The 19,218-nt window shown below is 36.8% G+C and overlaps 2 protein-coding genes across 2 annotated transcripts; both read left to right on the top strand.

Annotated features, from left to right (window-relative positions):
• The first annotated feature begins 3,284 nt into the window (after window positions 1–3,284).
• LOC112567643 (2-hydroxyacylsphingosine 1-beta-galactosyltransferase-like) lies at window positions 3,285–19,068 on the top strand. Its single transcript, XM_025244349.1, has 2 exons — window positions 3,285–3,318; window positions 13,266–19,068. Exon 2 carries the CDS (start codon window positions 13,295–13,297, stop codon window positions 14,813–14,815), a length of 1,521 nt encoding a protein of 506 aa, XP_025100134.1. The 5' UTR covers window positions 3,285–3,318; window positions 13,266–13,294; the 3' UTR covers window positions 14,816–19,068.
• Window positions 16,615–19,068, top strand: LOC112567655 (UDP-glucuronosyltransferase 2B15-like). Its single transcript, XM_025244367.1, has 2 exons — window positions 16,615–16,723; window positions 17,038–19,068. Exons 1-2 carry the CDS (start codon window positions 16,622–16,624, stop codon window positions 17,881–17,883), a joined length of 948 nt encoding a protein of 315 aa, XP_025100152.1. The 5' UTR covers window positions 16,615–16,621; the 3' UTR covers window positions 17,884–19,068.
• Window positions 19,069–19,218: the final 150 nt, after the last annotated feature.

The following is a 19,218-nucleotide window of genomic DNA, read 5'->3' as shown; positions in this document are numbered from 1 at the left end:
ATTATTATTTCTAATATTTAAATTAAAAAAATAACATATTGTAATTGTAGGTGAAATTTGTATATTATCCTATGACTATTTTCATCATGAGCATGTAGTGTTTGAAGAAGAATCTAATGTATAAATAATATTAAAAGTGTTTGTTTTTGGTCAACACCTTTGTTCTTTATTGGTTGCTTTAGAAAATAACGAAAATAACAACTCAGTAAATATTGCATAATAATACGTGTTAAATGGTTGTTTGATGAGGTTGTTATGCCTATGACCAAGAGCTGATAAGAATTATAAATGTAACCTGTTTGTTATACGTTCACCTCTCGAGTTGTTGGACATCACCAGTGCAATTATTGCTAGGAGAGGTGAGGTGGGAAGTGAGTGTGAATGTAGGAGTTGTATGGGGTGTGTGATGTGATTTTTTTGTTTACTTGACTACTTATGAACACTCACAACAAAGAACAGGTTTTCAAGTGTTTTAAACATAAATAATATAGAATAATTTTCTGTTTCATATATTTTAGTAGCTTTTATAGTAGACTGCATACAAGCTCATTTTGTTTTTTTTCATCTGATTTTGGACATGCTGCATACAGATCAAATATTGTAACGGCTGGATGTATTATGTTACTCCTTATGATATTGTAAAAATACCAAATATTGTAACAGATGGCTTTATTATATAATTCTTCACGACAATCGATAATCACAAGTAAAGAACACACGAGAAACACATATTGGGTGTGTAGCGAATTGTCGAAAATAACCCTGCGCTTAAAACAGACTACCTTGTCTTTTTTATTCAGATTTGAAAGTATAGTCGTCATCTCCCACAACTAGTACACCTAAACGGAATTTGTGAGCCCTACTATTTTATACAGTTTTTGTAAATTGAAGAGTACACTCAATGTTCCTTTCACATTAAGCATCTAGAAAGACTCAAAGTGTGTATAAAACATATTTAAACACACAAAACATATCCAAAAACAGTTATTCAGAAATACAGCAAATACAAAAAAAAACAACAACAACAACAAAAAAAAAACAACAGAACGTCGCACAAACATGCAACGCTGCATCGAAATGGAGACGGTACTGAGGGAATTCATTGCGAAGTAATGTTCTCAGCCTGGCGTTGAATTATTCAAAATGCATGACTAAAAGTAGACACAAATGAATTACAGTACCTAAAATTAAGTTTCAAACTAATCACTAAATACATGACAGAAAACAGATGGTTTTCAAACCACACTAATAATAATGATTCAAGAGCAAGTCATCTGATGAAAACGACATCATTCGGCCAGTGAAAAATAGACCATAAAGAATTACTAGTACCTAGATATTTTGATAAAGAAGAAAATCAGGTATTGCTAAAATGTAAGAAAAAGATTAAGCTGTAATTTAACAATGAGGAAAATTAAAAATATTACTAACTGAAAAGATTTAGAGCTGTTATTTGTTCAATGCATAAATACAAAATAGAAGAAAAACTACAACTGAAGCCTAAAAGTTTCAAAAGTTTACCTAACTATAACGATGAAATATAGGCATATTACACATCGCTGTGAGCAGTTCTGAGAAGAAGCTGATGGCCACGTAGGGATAGAACTTGGTGCAGCTCTGGCCGCACAGTCCAGGAACAGCTTCTGGGACAGGTTGTGATGTCTTGCTGGTCATTTCTACGCATGAGCAGTTCCTGTATAAAAAAAGGAAGAACAATGTTTTGCTTCGTCGTTCCCGAAAGAAGATAAAATAATTTTACTAATTTATAAATTTAACTCAATAAATTTATTATGCTTTCGTCTACCTGCGTTGTTAATGCTTTCTATAAAGTACGATACGGGGAAACAACACAAGACTACAAAACACGGGGGAAATATCGAAGAGGTAGAGAACCGAACACATCAGTCACGTGACCTTCAGCAATAATGCTGTTTATGTCCATTAACGCAAAAGAACAATGGCAGACGTGCAGAAGTTCCAGTCGTACTGAAAAAGTCGAAAAATTAAGGTTTGTAACTACACCAGAAAACAGAAGTTTGCAAACTCACATAACTATACAAAAATGAACCAAAATCATAAATTGCTCTTATCTCCCTTCAACCAAAATGATTTATATCGTGCTCCTTCTCTCATTTACACAAAAGTATACATATACACGCACGTGCGGGAGCAGTCACACACACGTTTATGCATCAACACTCCTCACAGAAAAACATGCACATATACATACAGAGCCAAATGGCATTAACACTTATAGCCAGACACACGAACAGAGACGCAAAAAGTTTCTTGGTACCGAAAGGATTGCATAAAGAAAGAAAGAATACACGCACAAATATATAAAAACGGTAAAACAAATTGAGGCAGACATACATTAGTAAAAGAAAAAAGTAAACACACCAGTACAGACAAACAGCAGCAGGCATGCACTTACAGATATAGACAAAGTGTGTAGACATACAAACGGGGACATACAGACTTGTACAGAGAAAGAATTGGCCGTTGTAACAACCACCCGAGACGCTTTTACTACAAACAAAAAACCACATACACACAACAACACACAAAATCGAGGCCGCAGTAACAAACAGACGCACATTCTTTTTATTATAGACAAACAAACGGCAGTAGACACACACCAGCACAGACAAACAAATGGGTTCAGTAACAAACGGATCCATACGCACAATAGTACAAACAAACGATCATAGACGCACATCAGTACAGACACGCTAGTGGCTGTAGTTACAAACGGACGCAGACATACATACAGGACCAGCACATCAGTACACAAAAACAAACGACCATTAAAACACACTTGTTGTTAAGACATGCAGTGCCTACTCACAAGTACAGTCCATTTCTTCATATCTACGCATATATATAAAATATTTTTATAGACGATAGCATAGCATTATTCTACACTAAGCCGCACGCTCATTAAAGAGGTTGTCTATTGACAATGTACGATATATATGGAAAGACAGAGCAAACGACTATAAAAATAACCAAATAATCACACTTATCATAGGAGAGATCAGATATTGCATGATCTGAGACAGAGTATGTCTACAGTTGTACTCAAGTCCCTCAAAGTACACAATTCCCTGTACAAAGCTCAGTAACAGAATATCACATGTAGAGCGGCGCTAGGTAAAATTATAGCATGTTTAACCCTGCAGTGAAGATCGTGACCTCCTGGGTTCAAGAACAGCTTAGAACACATGTACTTCACCCTGTGCATGCTTCCTACAGTCGTCATGAGGGGCTCACGTGATCTTTCACTCAATGAAGCCTACATCTGTCGACAGATTGACGGTAGGAGATATCTTTTTCATAATATGTTTATTTTTAAACTTCATAAAATGTCAAACATAATAGTTTGAGAAAAAGTCTACTATCACACGAATATAGTCTCATAAAAAATTCCTAATTAGACAAGTAGGTCGACAGAGCGAGCCAGCCCTAAGGTTGCTTTGTGTACATGTGTTCGACTCTTTGTTTGTGTGTGTTTTATGTTATGTTGTGGTGTGTACGAGGCTGGGGAGGTTATGGTGTCCTGGTTGTTTCAGAAGTCAGATGGTCTGGGTGAGAGATTCGAGATGGATTCTCAACACTTATGTTGGCTGTGGTGGAGGAGTTGTGGAAATCATATTCAGTATCAATACTTAAACATATTATCTTACGTAGCATTTTTATTGTATGGCAGGATTGACACTCGACACCAAAACATATTTGTAGCATTTCAGCACTGTGTTTTGCTTTCGGAACAATTTCCTACGACATGTCTGACAACTTCAGTTTTTATGCTTCAGTCCGTTTTTTTCATTTCATTTGCTTTTCCGTATTTTAACCAAACTGTCACACACCTTGACATGAATATGATTGTAAAGAAAATTTTATGACAAAATTTTATGAGTTTATGGGTGTGTGTAGAATATTCTCCCAGGAATCCCGCAGTTAGCAGAGGGGATGACATGTCAGATGGCCTTGCAGGTTTAACTAGAATATATTTTTAAGCACTCGCGAAAAGTCAAGGCGACCCAAGACAGGGTGGGTAACATAATCCTCGTCAGGCAAAGTTAATGTGTTCACTGTCGCTCCTCTGCAACATTTGACAAGCAGCTTGAACTAGAAGAGACAAAGAAAAAAAGTGGTAAGAGGTTATGAGGACAGCAAGATCGAAAAACATCTATGTTTAGTCTTTTACAGCCAGCCTTGGTATTATTTTTGAAAGTATGTCAGTGAACGAGGCCTAATGAACAGTGCAAAGTACCACACAGCAGATTTTTTTCATCTTTCATAAATTTTATGATGGCTTGCCTTAAAAATAGAAAAATGTGATAAGATATCTGTACTTGTATTTGGCGTGTTGCGAAGTGAGCTGAGAAATATTAGACGCCCAAAGGGATTTAAAAAAATTTACTCTCCAGCTTTGCGCTCGATGGTGTCATCAACAAATCGTTGAAGTGACCGGCCTCTGTTTTAAGACTTGTTCTACACGATTTGTTGGATAATAATGAAAGTGTTTAAAATGTGTAACACTTAAATGTCTTTGTATTAATGTCTGTAAACACATATCAATGATATATGTCATTTTCTGTAAGCACGAATCACAGTGATGTGTATGGACATTTATATTGTTAACTATTCACTTTGGCACAGTGTGCCACAGACACTCACGAACACATAGACGACTGGACATTTGCACGTTGTTTTCTTCACAAAACATATCTGTCTCTTTTGTGGCCCTGTCCACACTTAATGATATTAAATAACTCCAATTTACTCAAGCTTTTTGCGCTTACAACAGTTATAGTAGGTAACAAATTTACTCATACATATCTATATATTTTTTTAAAAATACATGAAGAATTAAGCAATTTACGCAAATTTACAACACATTATTCTTCTCCCACTTTACAGTTCAAAAACTCGTCACACTCTTGTCAGAATCTAAGAGACAGTTATTTTCTGTTTTAAAAGGTCCAGTTTTTACCGTCTGACATAAAGGAATGGGTCCGACTGGAGGAGAGAGAGAGAGAGAGGTGAGAATAACTGACCAGTCAGATGAAGGGCATTAGCGACACATGACTTCTGTAACTGTACCACGTGTACTCACCACCTTTCAAACCATTCTTTTCCTAATTATGGCATGCGGCTTCTCTGTCCTGATAAAAGATTGACCTAAAGTGGAAAAAGAGCACATCTGGAAAGGGTGAACATAATACACACAAAAAATAATCCAATATATTTACATATGTGTGTTACATAGCACACTTGACATTCTAGTTCTAATTATATCTAATTAATTCATTGATATTGCAATCTAGCTTATGCCCTGATTCGTCTATTCATCTATGCTTCTGTAAATATACAACTTCAAGTACAAATATATACGCGTCTCTGGCTGTATCTCTTTAAACACTCATTAGTACCCATGCAGGTTTATGGTCAGATGTATGTGTCTTAATGAGAAGAGCTGGGAGACATCGGGTATCTATACAAGTCAGCTACCATTTTTAGAACCACTAAAATTTTTTTCAAACAACAGTATCAACGCAAAATGCAGACTCAGCGACAACTTTCGCTCATCACTAGCAGGCTGCCAACTGTCGGCCACAACTCCGTTATATTTTGTAATCAGTTTCTACACTTTCTGTAATGTTACAGAGGACCAAAAGAGCATCCAAAACATGAAGATGAGACAACTCCTGCTTTGGACAGTCTGCCTAGTGTTGCTGCCCATGTGTGTGGGTTGTAAAAGAGTTGTCTTCATGCCATCGCCCTTCACCAGCCACACCAACTACCACACGAACGTAGCGCGGACCCTCGCTCGGCAAGGTCACGAGGTGTGGTTGACCATGCCCGACTACATCGTCAACAGGCGGGTGTTGGACACGACTAACTTGACTGTCATCGAGTACCAGACATTGAAAAACTTTGAGGAGATTATGACGGCCGCTTTCGCCGGCAACTATTTTAAAGGATTATCCGATGATTTTAGTGTGATTATGTCTATTGGCTTACAATTTTGTGATACTCTTCTTACAAACGCTTCTTTCTTCCAGAAGGTTAAAGAACTGCGTCCAGATCTTTTCGTTTTCGACAATCTACGGTTCATGAAAATGATGACGATAATATCATATAGACTTGGGGTGCCTTTTGCCTTTCTTGGAATAACTTTCGACCCGTGCGACCAGCGAATCCCTATACAGCCTTGCAACATACCAGTTCCATTTTTTAGCTACAACCATCACATGAGTTTTCTTCAGAGAGTTTATCCACTGTAATTCATGTTTATGTCTCTGTGGTGGACGGATTTCCTACAAAGACGCAGTCAGTCGCTATGCACCAGAAATGCCTTTCCTTACTATAGACATGCTTGTAGCAAGAGCTGAGATCTGGTTGGTTGACACGGATCACATCCTAGACTACCCGAGACCATCGATGCCCAATGTCAAACTAATTGGAGGAACAGCTACAGGTCCTGGTAAACCATTGCCACCGCAGTTCAAATCTTTTATGGATGATACCAAAGAAGGAGTTGTTATCGTATCGTTTGGCAGTTATGTCCTCAGTCCACCAGAAGCAATTACACAAAAAATCATCAGTGTGTTGCAGGATTTACCTTTTAAATCCATTTTCCGTTGCAACATTTCGTCACCGAACTCAAAGAAGATCCTGACGTCGTCATGGATACCTCAGAATGACCTGCTGGCTCACCCCAACACTCACGTGTTTTTCAGCCATTGTGGTAGTAACGGTCAGTACGAGGCTCTGTTCCACGCCGTGCCAGTAGTTTGTACGCCGATCTTTATTGACCAGTTCTACAACGCTGAGCGCATGCGCGTAAAGGGCATGGCAGAGACTGTCGACCTCAACACCGTCAGTACACACGAGCTGCACTCCACCATTCTCAAAGTGGCCACCAACACGAGCTACAAGCAGGCCATCACCAAAGCCTCGGAACTGTTTAAAATCGAATTCGGTGTTCCTGTGGAGAAAGCGGCCTACTGGCTTGATCACGTGATGAAATATGGCGGCAGTCACCTTCGTTCGTCAGGACATGAAGTTCCTTTCTTACAATTTTCGTGCTGGGATGTTTATGCTTTTCTGTTAACATGTGTGCTGTTGATACTGATGATATCAGTATGTTTAGTCTATGTTGCATTTAATTGTGTTTGCTGGAAATCAAAGGCAAAAATAGAATAGAAGTCAGTGAACACTATTTAAAAAATCAAAGGTTCTCAAAAGATTTTCACGTTTGAGTAAGAATAAAATCTAGCCGATGACCAACACGACCAAAAGAGTTTGCTCTAATTTTGCACTTTGCCATTACTAAGCATATTAAAGAATTATTTGAACCCAAATAATCATTATTTTATTATCGTGACTGAAGTATCATTGATAATACTCCTTATATTTTATATTTGTTTTTAGTTTTATTAATCCTTAAACATCTATAAAAAGATGCGATTTCGGCAAATGATTTTGTGAAAGTTGTACAAAATGTTTAGGATTGTGTTTATATTCTTCAATATTTTTGTTCACTTTTTAAAAACCAGTTAAAATTGAAACATGTTATTATAAAACTGAAGTGTCCGAATATAAGTAAAGGGATCCTTGTGAAGATACTCCAAACTATGCAATGGTCTCTCATTTTATACAGAATCGAGTAGATATTTCTTGATTGATTTCCGTTTCCAATGTGCTTGGAGTTGGTTTTGTCTTCGCCTTTTTATCACAATGGCCATTAGAAAAAAAAATACAAACCAAACATAAGAGCAACAGCAACAGAAAACAGAAAACAAATTGCAAACTACCAAAATGTAAAGAATTTTATTCGAGCGAAAACCCTACTCAGTTTTTTTTTTTAAATTCTTGTCCGTTGGACGGCGGCTTGCTATGTATTTACCCACATTTGCAATTATTTTTTTTATAATAGTGACTAAAATGTTCTTTCGTTTTTCTCTTTAAAACAAGTTTCATTTTTATGTCTGTTTTTACTGCGGTTTTTTTTTTTTTTTTTTTTTTTTTTTTTTTTGCATTTGTATTTAGCCTTATAATGTTTACAGGGTTACAACAACGTGCTGTTGGTAAATTGTTTAAAACGTTTTTACAAAATGTGCAGATATGTGTTTATATTCTCATGTTTGACAAGACAAAACAAGTTTGAAGAAAGGTACTACCTTCCAGCAGCACTTACATAAGTGCATGGTTGTTTATTATGTACTTTATATGTGATTTATGTAAAGCGCTTTGAAAATAATATTTTGGAAAGCGCTGTAATAATAATAATAATAATAATAATAATAATAATAATAATAATAATAATAATAATAATAATAATAATAATAATAATAGCAAGAACAACAACAATAATAATCAAATGTAAAGATTTAAAGTAAAAGAAACATTTCGCGAGTGCAAATTCCAGATTACATTTATATATTATCCACGGGCATGTAGTGTTTAAACAAGAATCTAATGAATAAATAATATTAAAAGTGTTTTTGTTTTTGTAAAGCACCTTTGTTCTTTATTGACTGCTTTAGAAAATAAGGAAAATAATAGCTTAATAAATATTAATAATAAATAATACTTGTTATATTATTGTTTGATGTTGCTGCTATGCCTGGGATCAAGAGCTGATAAGTATTATCAATGTAATGTGTTTGTTATACGTTCACCTCTCGAGTTTTTGATTTCCTGATATGTTTGAAACGTGGCAGTTAATTTCCTTTTTGACCGATAAAATGGGAACAGAAGAAAGGTACCTAAGGGAGAAAATCCCACACAACGAGTATTTATTTGTGTGTGGTGAATACTGACGTTTAGTTATCTCCCCTTAATGGGGACAACAATATAGTATGTGCAGACTACACTACATTAGTTTTTTTAAATTTATATGCTTCCATGTGTCTTAGAATATGAACATAATGAAAATGTCATTGTAGGATTCTTGCGAGGAATGAATGAAGTAAATAAAATCCTCTAAGATAAAGCAGCAATAGTCACAAAATGTAGGAGGCTCCTGGGAATTGCTAGACTTGATTGTACAGGACACAGTTTCTTGCTCTAGGTCTATACAGGGCTTAGCTACAAACTGCCTTCTGCACATTCACCATCTGTCTATCTATAAAAGGCGCAGCAAACATCTTCAATCCTTCTACTTCCTTTCATACTTTGGAGTAGAGCCATTGCAAACCATTCACTGACTTTCTTCTCATGAAGAGCTAGTGTAAAATATATATATATACAGTACAGGCAAACAAACAGCAGCAGGAATGCACTTGTAGATATATAAAAAGTGTATAGACATACGAACAGGGACATACAGACATGTACAGAGAAAGAATTGGCCGTAGTAACAAGAAAAGAAAAAAAAAGCCACAGACACACAACAAAACACACAAAATCGAGGCCGCAGTAACAAACAGACGCAGATTCTTTTTATTATAGACAAACAGACAGCCGTAGACACACACCAGCACAGACAAACAAATGGGTTCAGTAACAAACGGATCAATATACACAATAGTACAAACAAACGGTCATAGACACACATCAGTAAAGACACGCAAGTGGCTGTAGTTACAAGCGGACACAGACATACATACATCCATACACAAAAACAAACGACCACGTAAACACACTTGTTGTTTAGACATACGGTGCAGACATACTCACAAGTACAAACAGTCCTTCTCTTTATATCTACTCATATATGTATAATATTATAACAGACGACAGCACAGCATTATTCTACACTAAGCCGCACGCTCATTAAAGAGGTTGTCTATTGACAATGTACGAAATATATGAAAAACAGAGCAAACGACTTAAAAATAACCAAAAAATCACATATATCATAGTTAGGAGAGATCAGATATTGCATGATTTGAGTATGTCTGCAGTTGTACTGAAGTCCCTCAAAGTACACAATTCCCTGTACAAAGCTCAGTGACAGAACATCACATGTGGAGTGGCGCTTGGCACAATTATAGCATGAAATCCCTGCAGTGAAGATCGTGACCTCCTGGGTTCAAGAACAGGAACAGGTCAGAACACATGCACTTTACTCTGTGCATGCTTCATACAGTCGTCATGAGGGGCTCACTTGTTCTTTCACTCAATGAAGCCTACAGCTCTGTCGACGGATTGACGGTAGGTGATGTCTTTTCACACTATGTCTCTTTTTAAACTTTGAAAAATGCTAAACATAATAATTTGAAAAAAAGTCTACTATCACACGAATATCGTCTCATAAAAAGTTCTTATTAGACAAGTAGGTCGACAGAGCGAGTCAGCCTGAGGGTTGCTTTGCGTACATGCTTTTGAGTCTTGGTTTGAATGTGTTCCGCTGTGTGCGAGGCTGGGGAGGTTATGGTGCCCTGGATGTTTCAAAAATAAGAGGGTCTGGGTGAGAGATTCGAGAGGGATCCTCAGCACTTTTGTTGCCTGTGGCTGAGGAGTTGTCGAAATCATATTCAGTATCAATATTTAAATACATTATCTTATGTAGCATTTGTATTGTATGGCAGGATTGATACTCGACACCCCAACGTTTTTCTACCATTTCAGGACTGTGTTTTATAGGCGATTGTAAGCAAACGACCATTTTGCTATCTGAACGATATCCTCAGATATGTCTGACAACTTCAGTTTTTATGCTTCAATCCATATTTTTCATTTGATTACCTTTTCCGTATTGTAACCAAACTGTCATATATGTTGACATGAATATGATTCTAAAGAAAATTTCATGACAACGAGAGGTGATGGGTGTAGGTAGAAAGTCCTGTCAGGAATCCCGCAATTAGCAGAGTTGTTGACATGTCAGAGGGCCTGGCAGGTTTTACTAGAGTACAGTTGTCAGCACTCGCGAAAAAGTCAAGATGACCCAGGACATGGTGGGTAATATAATCCTCGTCAGGCAATATTAATATGTTTTTTAATGTCACTCCTCGGCAACATTTGAAAAGCAACTTGAACTAGAGGAGACAAAGAAAGTGGTAAAATATTGTGAGGACAGCAAGATCCAAAATAATTTTAGGTAAGACTCGTACAGACAGGCTTCGTAACTTTTTTTAACGTATATCAGTGACCGCGGCTGACTGAACAGTGCAAAGTACCCCACAGCAGATTTTTTTCATCTTTCCTAAATTTTATGATGGCTTGCCTTGAGTAAAAAAATGTGATAAGATAATTGTACTTTTATTTGGCGTGTTGCGATGTGCAATGGGAGCTGAGCGATAGCAGACGCCCAAAGGGATTTAAAAAAAAAATTCCTCTCCAGCTTTGCACTCGATGGTGTCATCAACAAATCGTCATGGTGACCGGCCTCTGTTTTAAGAGATATTCTACACGATTTGTTGTATGACGATAAATGTGTTTAAAATGTGTAACACTTAAATGTCTTTGTATTAATGTCTGTAAACATACATCAATGTTATGTGTCATTTTTTGTGAACACGCATCACAGTGATGTGTCTGGATATTCCCATTTTATTTAAACAGCTCTTAGTCAGGTACTTAGTTTGAAATTAATTTTTGTGTTAGGAGCCGTCATTTATATTCAATGCATTTTGGCTTTCTAATGAATCAGTTAAGGCGATATTAACTAACGAGAAAATAGTTGAAGTCTCGTTAATTTTAGTAGAATTAAAGCAACATTTATTAAAAGACAAGAAATATATTTAATTTAAAAAAAGGAATTTAAGGTAATAGAAATCTTTTTTAATGAAAAGAAGAATTACATAAACAAAATTTAATTAAGGCAGTCAATTTTTGTTGAGCTCTTCGAGAGGCTATTAATGAGGTCAGGAAAAAAGTATATCTTAGTTTTAATATTTTATTTGCTGAGAGTGACAGCCAATCATAAGGTAAGCGTAGCACAAACTCTTGTTTGGTTATGTCCCTTAGATAGTACCAACACCCAAGTGCTCAATCACAGCACCGGTAGGTTAGCTTACAGCGATGGTTGTAAGTAGTGAGGGTGACATTGTAGTTCCATTCACAAAAGTATCTGCGCTCGGCCTCCTACTTACCTTCCTTTTCTCAGATTCATCGTTTATACATTCTCAGCATGCTCTGGAAATGTCGGGGTGGTGTTTTCAAAGAACAACGGCCGTGAAATGATATTTGAAAGTCAGTTTAAATCGACCTTTTTATTATTATTATTATTATTATTATTATTATTATTATTATTATTATTATTATTATTATTATTATTATTATTATTATTATTATTATTATTATTACAACAACGACAACGACGACAGACTTGTATAGCTCCTTATCCTCCCCTATGGATAAGCCAGTCAGACTGATAGCTTGAAAATTATCCTCCGGCTTATAACAGAACGAAAGCCGAAGAGATTTAGCGAGAGATTGTTTAAAAATGATTTAAAAAACTTTTCTTGAACAAAATACATTAACAAAACACATAAAGAATGAATAAGCGTTCACGCTCACGAGAAACCTACTGAGCGGTTGTGAGGTGTGTACGGTTTTTACCAGTGCTTACAAGTTTGTAGTTTAAGGAGAGGATGATGTCACAGAAGCTGAGATGAAGCTACATTCTCACACTGATGGTGGCTGAGCCCACCTGTTGAAAGACTAATCGGGATACTTTTGTTTTACTTTTACCTGACCAGTCCGATGAAGGGCATTAGTGACACATGACAACTGTAACCAGTAACAAGTGTACTCCGCACCTCCCTTCAAACCAATGTTTCCCACAATAAGTATGGCATGCGTCTTCTGCGTCCTGATAAAAGATTGTACTAAAGTGGAAAGAGTCCAGAACTGGAAAGGGTGAACATAACACACAAAAACTAATCCAGTGTGTGTTACCTAGAACTATTGACATTATAGTTCTAATTACATATAATATATTCATCGATATTGTAATCTAGCTTATTCCCTGATTCATTTAATCATTTATTTTTCGGTAAATATACAACTTCTACTACAATAATATACGCGTCTATGACTGTATATCTTTAAACACTCATTAGTACCGATGCAGGTTTATGGTCAGATGGATGTGTCTCAATGAGAAGAGCTGGCAGACATCGGGTATCTATCTAAGTCAGCTAACCTTTGTACAACCATTGAAATTTTTTTTCGAAACAACAGTATGAACGCAAAATGCTGACGTAGAGACAACTTTCGCTCATCACTAGCAGGCTGTCACCTGTCCGTCACAGCCCCGTTAGGTTTTGTAATCAGTTTGTACACTTTCTGTAATGTTACAGAGGACCAAAAGCGCATCGAAAACCTAAAGATGCGACAACTCCTGCTTTGGACAGCTGTGTGCTGCCTCGTGTTGCTGCCCCTGTGTGTGGGGGGTAAGAGAGTTGTCTTCATGCCCTCGCCCTTCACCAGCCACACCATCTACCACACGAACGTAGCGCGGACCCTCGCTCGGCAAGGTCACGAGGTGTGGTTGACCATGCCCGACTACATCGTCAACAGGCGGGTGTTGGACACGACTAACTTGACTGTCATCGAGTACAAGACATTGAAAAACTTTGAGGAGATTATGACGGCCGCTTTCCCCGGCAACTATTTTAAAGGATTGTCTGATGATTTTAGTGTGCTTATGTCTATTGGTTTACAATTTTGTGATACTCTTCTTACCAACGCTTCTTTCTTCCAGAAGGTTAAAGAACTGCGTCCAGATCTTTTCGTTTTCGACAGTGTACGACTCATGAATATGATGACGATAATATCATATAGACTTGGGGTGCCTTTTGCTTTTCTTGGAGCATTTTACGACCCGAGCTACCAGCGAATCCCTTTACAACCTTGCAACATACCAGGGCCAATTTTTAGTTACAGCCATCACATGAGTTTTCTTCAGCGAGTTTTAACCACTGTAATTCATGTTTTTTCCTCTGTGGTGGACGGATTTTCCTACAAGGACGCAGTCAGTCGCTATGCACGAGAAATGCCTTTCCTTACTATAGACATGCTTGTAGCAAGAGCTGAGATCTGGTTGGTTACCACGGAACACATCCTAGACTACCCAAGACCATCGATGCCCAATGTCAAACTAATTGGAGGAACAGTTACAGGTCCTGGTAAACCATTGCCACCGCAGTTTAAATCTTTTATGGATGATGCCAAAGAAGGAGTTGTTATCGTATCGTTTGGTAGTTATGTCCTCAGTCCACCAGAACCAATTACACAAAAAATCATCAGTGTGCTACAGGATTTACCTTTTAAATCCGTTTTCCGCTCCAACATTTCGTCACCGAACTCAAAGAAGATCCTGACGTCGCCATGGATACCTCAAAATGACCTGCTTGCTCACCCCAACGCTCGAGTGTTTGTCAGCCAATGCGGTAATGAGGATCAGTACGAGGCTCTGTTCCACGCCGTGCCAGTGGTGTGTACGCCAATCTTTATTGACCAGTTCTACAACGCCGAGCGCATGCGCGTAAAGGGCATGGCAGAGACTGTCGACCTCAACACCGTCAGTACACACGAGCTGCACTCCACCATTCTCAAAGTGGCCACCAACACGAGCTACAAGCAGGCCATCACAAAGGCATCGGAACTGTTTAAAATCGAATTCGGTGATCCTGTGGAGAAAGCGGCCTACTGGCTTGATCACGTGATGAAATATGGCGGCAGTCACCTTCGTTCGTCAGGACATGAAGTTCCTTTCTTACAATTTTCTTGCTTGGATGTTTATGCTTTTCTTTTATCTTGTGTACTACTGATACTGCTGATTGTAGTGTATCTGGTTTATAAAGCATTCAAATGTTTCTTCTCGAAATCAAAGCCAAAATTAGAATAAAAAAGGAATGAATACTACTAAAATGATGTTAAGGATTTCTTAAACTTACAGAAGTTAGTAAATAAACAATAAATCTAGCCATTGACCAACATGGGCAAAAGAGTTTGCTCCAGTTTTGAAATTAACTAAGCACATTACTAAATAATTGGTCCCTGATAATCCTTCAGAAAATAAGGTTTCTTGCATTATTGTAACTGAAATGTTCTATTCCTCTTTATATTTTAATGTTTTCTTGTTAGTTTTATTAACCTTCAAACAGCTATAAAAACATTTTACGTAGCAAACTTTTTTGCAAAATTAGGAAAAATTGGTGTTTGTTTTAGTTTTCTTTTTTTTCCTTTTTTTTTCCTTTTTCAAACCGATACAAAATACATCTTATTAAAAAAAGTAAAGTATGCTATGATTATTAAATGCGTACTTGTTATAACAAAGTAACGTATGTTGTAAAATAAATAATGTGAGCTACTGACATTGCTGATAGCAGTATGTTTGATATACCTTGTATGTCATTGGTTTTTTGCTCCAACTTAAAGGCAAAAAAGAGGAAAATTTAGTTAAAAAACTTTTGACCTACTTGACTATTTGTTACGTATATTTGTTAAAAATGTCACCATATAAATGTATTTAAAGTGCTCTTTAAAACGGATTATCACAGGTAGTTGTTTTTATTGTAGGTTAATAAAAATAAATTTTAAAATATCACGGTGGAAATTTCATTCGTGGGAACTCGCCGCTAAGTAAACAAACACGTCGCGGGTTACCGCAGCCGCGTAGCCTATGTGTTTAGCAAAGATTCTCCAAAATAAATTATTGGTCTATTTACAGAATCGAGTACGTATTACTTTATTGATTTCCGTGTCTAAATTGGTGGTAGTCACTTTTTCCGTCTTTTTATGACAATAGCCACACAAAAAAAAAAAACACCCCGGAAACTACTAATATGGAAACAAGTTTATCTGTGCAAAATTCTTCGCATTTCTGCTTTTTAATCTTCTTGCTATTTTGCCATTGATTTGCAATGTATTCCTCCATATTTACAATTGAGTTTTGACTTAACGCTAGCAACATTATTTGAATCCCAGTAATCCTTGTAGATGCAAGGGTTGTTTTATCATCGGGACTAAAATGTTTTTTCTGTTGCTCTTTATAACAAGTTTTATTTGTTGGTCCATTTTTTCTTTCTTTGATACTTGTATTTAGTTTTATTATCTTTAAAGGGATACAGCAATATGGCGATTTACCCTACTATTATAAACGTTTAAAGAAAATGCCCAGATGCGTTTTTAATTTTTAATTAAATTTAATTCCAATCTTTTACAAAAGAAAACAAATTTAAGCAATGTTATTACCTAACAGCAGCTTGTTATCATTCTAGTTAGTGAATTGGCATCCATACAAATTGTCCTGATCATGGACGTGCATGACTGGCTTCTGTATTTACTTTGTGTATGTTTGGCGTATGTAGCAGCACTGATCATGTGTGTTATGTGCCAATATAAGTGCATGGCTGTTTATGCTCTAGTCTATAAATGATTTATATAAAGCGCTCTGACCAAAAAAAAAAATTGTAGAAGGCGTCATGCCAATTTAAAATTTAAAAATATCGGTCGAAATTTCATTCGCGGGCATTCGCTACGGTATGCTGAGGATCACGGGAAGTCGCCAAACTGTAAGGAATTGATTAGGGTCTGAACTTTACCTAACCTTTTGGTGGCAAAGTCTTCACAGCCAGCACCAGCTGTCAAGGATTAGAGGATTTGTGACGTCACCTTCATTAATCTCTAATGCCTGATAAGCCAGCACCAGATGCAGTGGATCGTCCAGTGGACAGTAGATAAGGTACAAAGAAGGAAGAGAATTCAAGGAATTGTTTGTATGTGTCTGGTTGGACACGGACGTTGCTTGAACGTAAGTGTGATCTTTGCTATTCTGTTTACGTTGGAACACGGGTCTGGGACGTTGGTGTTACGAGTTGCAGTTGCCCACTGACGAAGCTATAGACTGAGAAAATCTATGACTTTGACATATAAAGTCCTATAAGCTCATAATCAAACAAATTGTTACCATTTGCTTCCTTTGAAGTGAAGTATGTTACCCAGGTCTTGTCACTTTTAGTAGCAGCAGGCTTGTTCTTCTTGGTACAAACAAACATTTTGCGAAAAAGCACCGGACACTGCATTGTTTGTAGACACATTTGACATGTTGTTTAATGCTTTTAACAGTGGCCTATAGACATGCTTGTAGCAAGAGCTGAGATCTGGTTGGTTACCACGGAACACATCCTAGACTACCCGAGACCATCGATGCCCAATGTCAAACTAATTGGAGGAACAGCTACAGGTCCTGGTAAACCATTGCCACCGCAGTTTAAATCTTTTATGGACGATGCAAAAGAAGGAGTTGTTATCGTATCGTTTGACGATTATGTCCTCAGTTTACCAAAAGCAATTACACAAAAAATCATCAGTGTGCTACAGGATTTACCTTTTAAATCCGTTTTCCGTTCAAACATTTCGTCACCAAACTCAAAGAAGATCCTGACGTCGTCATGGATACCTCAGAATGACCTGCTGGCTCACCCTAACACTCGCGTGTTTGTCAGCCATTGCGGTAAGAACGGTCAGTACGAGGCTCTGTTCCACGCCGTGCCAGTGGTTTGTACGCTGCTCTTTCTTGACCAGTTCTACAACGCTGTGCGCATGCGCGTAAAGGGCATGGCAGAGACTGTCGACCTCAACACCGTCAGTACACACGAGCTGTACTCCACCATTCTCAAAGTGGCCACCAACACGAGCGACAAGCAGGCCATAATCAAAGCCTCGGAACTGTTTAAAATCGAATTCGGTGTTCCTGTGGAGAAAGCGGTCTACTGGCTTGATCACGTGATGAAATATGGCGGCCATCACCTTCGTTCGTCAGGACATGAAGTTCCTTTCTTACAATTTTCGTGCTTGGATGTTTATGCTTTTCTGTTAGCGTGTGTATTGTTGATACTGATGATATCAGTATGTTTGGTCTACGTTGCATTCAACAGTTGTCGCTCGAAATCAAAGGGGAAAATAGAATAGAAAGCAGTGAACAAGATTAAAAAAAGCAAAGGTTCTCAACAGATTTTCACGTTTTGTTAAACTTACAGAATTGAGTTAGTATAAAATCTAGGCGATGACCAACAAGACCAAAAGAGTTTGCTCTAATTTTGCAATTTGCCTTAACTAATCATATTAAAGAATTATTTTAGCCCAAATAATGACTAAATTTCTTTAAGAAATATGGGTTATTTTATTGTCGCGTCTGAAGTATTATTGATAATACTCCTTATATTTTTTAGAGTTGTTTTTAGTTTTATTAATCCTTAAACATCTATAAATAGATGTGATTTCGGCAAATGATTTTGTGAAAGTTGTACAAAATGTTCAGGATTGTGTTTATATTCTTTTTAAAAACCAGTTAAAATTGAAACATGTTATTATAAAACTGAAGTGTTCGAGGATTATTAAAGGAATCCTTGTGAAGATACTTCAAACTATGCAATGGTCTCTTATTTTATACAGAATCGAGTAGGTATTTCTTGATTGATTTCCGTTTCCAATGTGCTTGGAGTTGGTTTTGTCTTCGCCATTTTATCACAATGACCATCAGAGAAAAAATACAAACCAAACATAAGAGCAACAACAACAGAAAACAAAAAACAAATTGCAAACTACCAAAATGTAAAGAAGTTTATCAGAACGAAAACCCTACTCAGTTTTTTTTTTAAATTCTTGTTGGTTGGACATCGGCTTGCTTTGTATTTACTCACATTTGCAATTAAGTTTTTACCTAACGCTAGCAAAGTCAGTTGCACCTCAGTAATCGTTGAAGGCATGGGGAATGTTTTATTATAATGACTAAAATGTTCTTTCGTTTTTCTCTTTAAAACAAGTTTCATTTTTATGTCTGTTTTTTTTCCATTTGTATTTAGCCTTTCAATGTTTACAGGGTTACAACAGTGTGCTGTTAGCAAATTATTTTTAAACGTTTTTACAGAATGTTCAGATATGTGTTTATATTTTCATCTTTGACAAGACAAAACAAGTTTGAAGAAAGGTATTACCTTCCAGCAGCACTTGAATAGGTGCATGGTCGTTTATTATGTACTTTATATGTGATTTATGTAAAGCGCTTTGAAAATAATATTTTGGAAAGCGCTGCAACAACAACAACAACAACAACAACAACAACAACAACAACAACAACAACAACAACAATAAGAATCAAATGTAAAGATTTAAAGTAAAAGAAACATTTAGCGAGTGGAAATTCCAGATTACATTTGTATATTTATCCACGAACATGTAGTGTTTAAACAAGAATCTAATGAATAAATAATATTAAAAGTGTTTGTTTTTGTAAAGCACATTTGT

Source organism: Pomacea canaliculata, linkage group LG7 (assembly GCF_003073045.1).
Source record: "Pomacea canaliculata isolate SZHN2017 linkage group LG7, ASM307304v1, whole genome shotgun sequence".
Lineage (NCBI taxonomy): Eukaryota > Metazoa > Mollusca > Gastropoda > Architaenioglossa > Ampullariidae > Pomacea > Pomacea canaliculata.
The sequence above is the reverse complement of the archived record's forward strand: the minus strand, read 5'-3'. Positions and strand labels throughout refer to the sequence as shown.